Source organism: Andrographis paniculata, unplaced genomic scaffold (genome assembly GCF_009805555.1).
Source record: "Andrographis paniculata isolate CXL003 unplaced genomic scaffold, ASM980555v1 Contig63END, whole genome shotgun sequence".
In the NCBI taxonomy this organism is placed as follows: domain Eukaryota; kingdom Viridiplantae; phylum Streptophyta; class Magnoliopsida; order Lamiales; family Acanthaceae; genus Andrographis; species Andrographis paniculata.
This window is the reverse complement of record NW_026137599.1, coordinates 380,001-385,000: the sequence shown is the minus strand read 5'-3', so window position 1 is coordinate 385,000 and position 5,000 is coordinate 380,001. Positions and strand designations below refer to the sequence as shown.

The window sequence follows — 5,000 nt, the reverse complement described above, 5'->3', positions numbered from 1 at the left end:
ACTACAGATTCAAAACCTATTTGAATCTTAATTCAAAATAGACGAAAAAGATTCAATAGATTTCAAACCTCTTTTTTGGTAAATCAATTGCGAAATGTTTTTCTACAATGCCTAATATCTTTTTTACATCGTCTAGGCAAAAATGTTCAATTTTCCTAAGCTCTTCTTGACTCTTATTCAAAAGGTCCGATAATGTATATATATTGGACCTTTTCAGGCAATTATAGACTCTGGGAGAAAATTCGGATTGATCAATAAAAATCGATTTTACTGCTATTTTTTTTTTGTTTTTTCTGAGTTTATTCAATTTATCGTGAAAAGAAAAAGGGGATAAAGGAACCATGTCTTGATTGTTCTCTAAAGGTACGTTTTCTTCTTCCTTTTTAAAAAGGAACTAAATAAATCAATTAAATTCCGAGAGGCTTCATGAAGTGCTTCTTTCGGGGTTAAACTCCCATTTGTCCATATTTCGAGAAAGAGTATTTCTTGTTTTTGATTCCCATTCCCATACGAATGAATACTATGATTCACATTTCGAACAGGCATGAATACAGCATCTATAGGATAACTTCCATCTTTCAAGTTATGCGGCATTTTTCGAAGATAGCCGCGATTTCTCTGGATTTTTAATCCAATACACAAACTAATTGGTTCTGTCAAGCTAGCTATATGTTGTGTATTGTCGACGATTTCTACATAAGGCGGTACGATGATATCTTGAGCAGTTACATATCCAGGACCCCTGACAGAAATATACGCGTCACAAGTTCCATATAGATTACTTCTCAATACAATTTCTTTCAAATTTATGAAAATTTCATGAATCGATTCTTGAATACCCATTATAGTACAGTATTCATGGGGGACATTCTCAGATTTTACACGTGTGATACATGTTCCTTCTATTTCTCCAAGCAAAGCTCTTCGAATCCCAATGCCGATTGTGTCGGCTTGTCCTTTCATAAGGGGAGATAGAATAAAGCGCCCATAATAAAGGCGTTTACTATCTGTTCTCGATTCAACACACTTCCAATGTAGTGTCCGAGTAGATACTGTTACTTTCTCTCGAACCATAGTATTATTATTTTATTTTATTGAATTATTTATTTCTCTTGTTTCTCTTGAAATTTATTCACTGTTCATTTCTACACACGTCTTTTTTTCGGGGGTCTACAGCCATTATGTGGCATAGGGGTTACATCTCGTATAAAAGTTAATAGTATACCACTTCGACAAATAGCTCGTAATGCCGCGTCTCTTCCGAGACCGGGGCCTTTTATCATGACTTCTGCTCGTTGCATACCTTGATCGACTACTGTACGAATAGCATTTGCTGCCGCTGTTTGGGCGGCAAAGGGTGTCCCTCTTCTCGTACCCTTCAATCCACAAGTACCGGCCGAGGACCAGGAGACTACCCGACCCCGTACATCTGTAACCGTTACAATTGTGTTATTGAAACTTGCTTGAACATGAATAACTCCCTTTGGGATTCTACGTGCACTCTTACGTGAACCAATACGTACATTCCTACGCGAACCGGTTCTCGGTATAGCTTTTGCCATATTGTATCATCTCATAAATATGAGTCAGAAATATATGGATATATCCATTTCATGTCAAAAGAGATTCTTTATTTGTATATTGAGTCCTTTAGCAAGTCGGATTATCCTTGTCTTTGTTTATGTCTCGGGTTGGAACAAATTAGTCTAATGCGACCCCGCCTGCGAATTAGTCGACATTTTTCACAAATTTTACGAACAGAAGCTCTTATTTTCATAGTTTTTATTCCTTATCTTATATCTTAATTCCGAATTTACTTTTTGGTAGAAAAGAAGTTTCTTGAAATTTTTCATCTAGAATCGTAGTGAATAAAAACCACCTAATCTTTCGAATCCTTGTTTCGGAGTCGATAAATTATACGTCCTCTGGTTGAATCATAACGACTTACTTCAATTTTGACTTTATCTCCCGGCAGTATCCGTATAAAACTACGTCGGATCTTCCCTGAAACATAACCTAGAACCAGATCTTCATTATCTAACCGAACCCGGAACATGCCATTGGGAAGTGATTCAGTAATTAAACCCTCATGAATCCATTTTTGTTCTTTCATTCCAGGTAAAGACCCCCTGAAGTATCAACTAATGGTGAAGAAAGGATATTAGGCAACTGATCCTCTTTCTTTTTTTTACAAATAGGAAGAGGTTTCGGATTCCATTTCGATAGTAAAAGGATTACCATACGGAACACAAAATTTCTCCGCCGATTCCTTGTAGTCGAGCCTCCCGGTCTGTCATTATGCCTCGAGAAGTAGAAAGAATTAGAATTCCCATCCCACCCAAAATTCTAGGAATTTGTTGAGAGTTGGAATAGATTCGTAGACCCGGTCGGCTAATCCGTTTTAAATTTAAAAATTTTCTATAGGGTCTTTTCCTATTTCTTCTATGTCCCAGGGTTAAAACCAAAAAATAGTTGTCTTTTTCTCTCTGTTTTCGGACGTTTTCGATAAAACCTTCTCGGAAAAGGATTTTAACAATATTTTTGGTAATATTAGTAGATGCTATGCGAACAACTCTTTTTCTATCCATATCGGCATTTCGTATCGAGGTTATTATCTCAGCAATAGTGTCTCTACCCATGATGAACTAAGATGATTGTTGCTTTCAAATTGGATATAATCAACATGTTTTTTTGTTTTTATTGGTTTCGAAGTATGAATTTTGCAAGGTGTATACGTGAGACACAATACTACGAATTAATTTCGTTATTAATTTATTTCTGTCAAATAAATCAAAGATATCACGATCTTATTTTATTTTATAATACCTCGGGAGCTAATGAAATTATTTTAGTAAAATTTAATTGTCTTAATTCCCGGGGAATTGCGCCAAAAATTCGAGTTCCCCTTGGATTTCCTTCTTGATCAATTACAACTGCAGCATTGTCATCATATCGTATTATCATACCGCTGTCACGTTTAAGTTCTTTACAGGTACGAACAATCACAGCTCTGACTACCTCGGATTTTTCTAGGAGCATATTTGGTACTGCTTCTTTGATCACGGCAACAATAACGTCACCAATATGAGCATATCGACGATTACTAGCTCCTATGATTCGAATACACATCAATTCTCGAGCTCCGCTGTTATCCGCTACATTCAAATGGGTCTGAGGTTGAATCATATCAAGTTTTTGCTCTATTCTTTCAATGCAAAAGATGAAAAAACTAAAAGAGATATTGGTTGTCCAAAAAAGAAACCTGCAATTTTGTTTCATTCCCAAAACTCATTTCTGTCGGTTCTACATTTTTAGACCGAAATAACAAATTGAGTTCGTATAGGCATTTTGGATGCGGCTATTAAAATAGCCCTTCTAGCAATAGTTTCACTTACTCCACCCATCTCATAGAGTATTTTCCCTGGTTTAACAACAGCTACCCAATATTCCGGGTATCCTTTCCCAGAACCCATACGTGTTTCAGCGGGTCTTACTGTAACTGGTTTGTCTGGAAATATACGCACCCATATTTTTCCACCACGGCGTGCATTTCGTGTCATTGCTCGTCGACCCGCTTCGATTTGTCTAGATGTGATCCAAGCGGGTTCAAGTGCCTGAAGAGCATATTTCCCGAAACAAATATGATTACCTCGATATGATATTCCCTTTATTCTTCCTCTATGTTGTTTACGGAATCTAGTTCTTTTGGGGTTATAGTTGATAGTTGGTTCGGAATTCCATCTCTACTACAGAACTGGACATGAGAGTTTCTTCTCATTCAGCTCCTCGCGAATAGAAAGGATTCAAAATTCAATTTCAATTAATTTGAACAGATATTCGCACATTTTCCTAAAATATTTTCAAAATCAAAATAATAATTTTTTCGAACCTTCTAATAAATCTTTAGTTTCTTTTGTCCTTCTACCAAGTCAAAGAAAAAAGCTTTCGCGGGCGAATATTTCCTTTTGTAATCTCTATATTCAGTCGTAGCGCTTCTTCGTGACTTCTCAGATTTCTTTTTGGTTCATTTCGCCATCCCTACTAGTGAATGAGTAAGATTTGTTTGTTCAATAAATTTTTTTTCGGTCACAGGTCTCATCGTTCCCACCGCTTCGTACTTAAATGGTTAGGTCAGAATTCTACAACGGAGCTCATAACACAATTTATTTTTGAGTCAACTTTCTTAGTCTTTATTGGCTCCAAGCCCTTAATTTTCTTCGTAAAAAACACTTTTTTCTTATATTATATTAAGAAGGATTCATTTAATATTTAATTATTAATCTATTTAGTATTGATGCTTTATTACACTGTCTTTTATGAGATGTTTCATAGACCTTACATATTGGAATTCTATATCCGAGATATTTTTTTCTCTCTTTCTCTCATCCTTCCATTTATCCGCCCCTTTCTTTTGGATTTTGCTTCAAACTGCGAATTTAAGTTTATTCAAAAAAATTTCAGTTGCTACAAGGATATGAACGATTTATCATATCTTGACTGGTTCTTTCGATCCAGATAATACGAAGTGATGAATTGGTTTTCATACTACCGGGTTTTTAACCCTAACCTTAAAAAAACCAACGAGTCACACACTAAGCATAGCAATTATATCACAAAGTCAATCTACTTTTTATTCAATCCTCTAGAATTAAGAATTAGTTTGATTGACCAGAAAAAGAATGAATTGGTTTCCTTTTTTTATTCAATCAATGCATAGAAGCGAAAAACAATTAAAATTTTCTTAGTCTTCTTCCTTGTCTATAAAAATCCAAATTTTGATGCCTAATATCCCATAAATAGTCCGAACTCTATAGGAACAATAATTAATTTTAGCTCGAATTGTTTGTAGCGGAACCCTACCCTCTCTGATCCATTCAACACGTGCGATTTCTTTTCCGTCGATACGCCCTGCAATTTGCACTTGAATTCCTTTTGTGTCTGCTTGTTCAGTTAATTCAACGGCTTTTTTCATTGCTTTTCGAAATGAAACTCTATTCTTT

At 35.6% G+C, this 5,000-nt stretch overlaps 2 protein-coding genes across 2 annotated transcripts in view; both read right to left on the bottom strand.

The window, feature by feature from the left end:
• Nucleotides 1-253: 253 nt before the first annotated feature.
• LOC127261551 (DNA-directed RNA polymerase subunit alpha-like) lies at nt 254-3,255 on the bottom strand. The gene has a single exon (XM_051289846.1). The coding sequence runs from the start codon at nt 1,072-1,074 to the stop codon at nt 358-360; it is 717 nt and encodes a 238-aa protein (XP_051145803.1). The 5' UTR covers nt 1,075-3,255; the 3' UTR covers nt 254-357.
• Nucleotides 3,256-3,470: 215 nt separating this feature from the next.
• The window catches only part of LOC127261559 (50S ribosomal protein L2, chloroplastic), a 4,579-nt gene continuing 3,049 nt past the window's right edge, over nt 3,471-5,000 (bottom strand). Inside the window, exon 2 of the mRNA XM_051289855.1 lies at nt 3,471-5,000. This exon is cut by the window's right edge and continues 1,695 nt beyond it. The gene's annotated coding sequence lies outside the window, so the exon portion shown is untranslated.

Coding starts and splice junctions, on each gene's coding strand:
- LOC127261551 (XM_051289846.1), bottom strand. CDS start 1,074: ATGGTTCGAGAGAAAGTAACAGTATCTACTCGGACACTACATTGGAAG.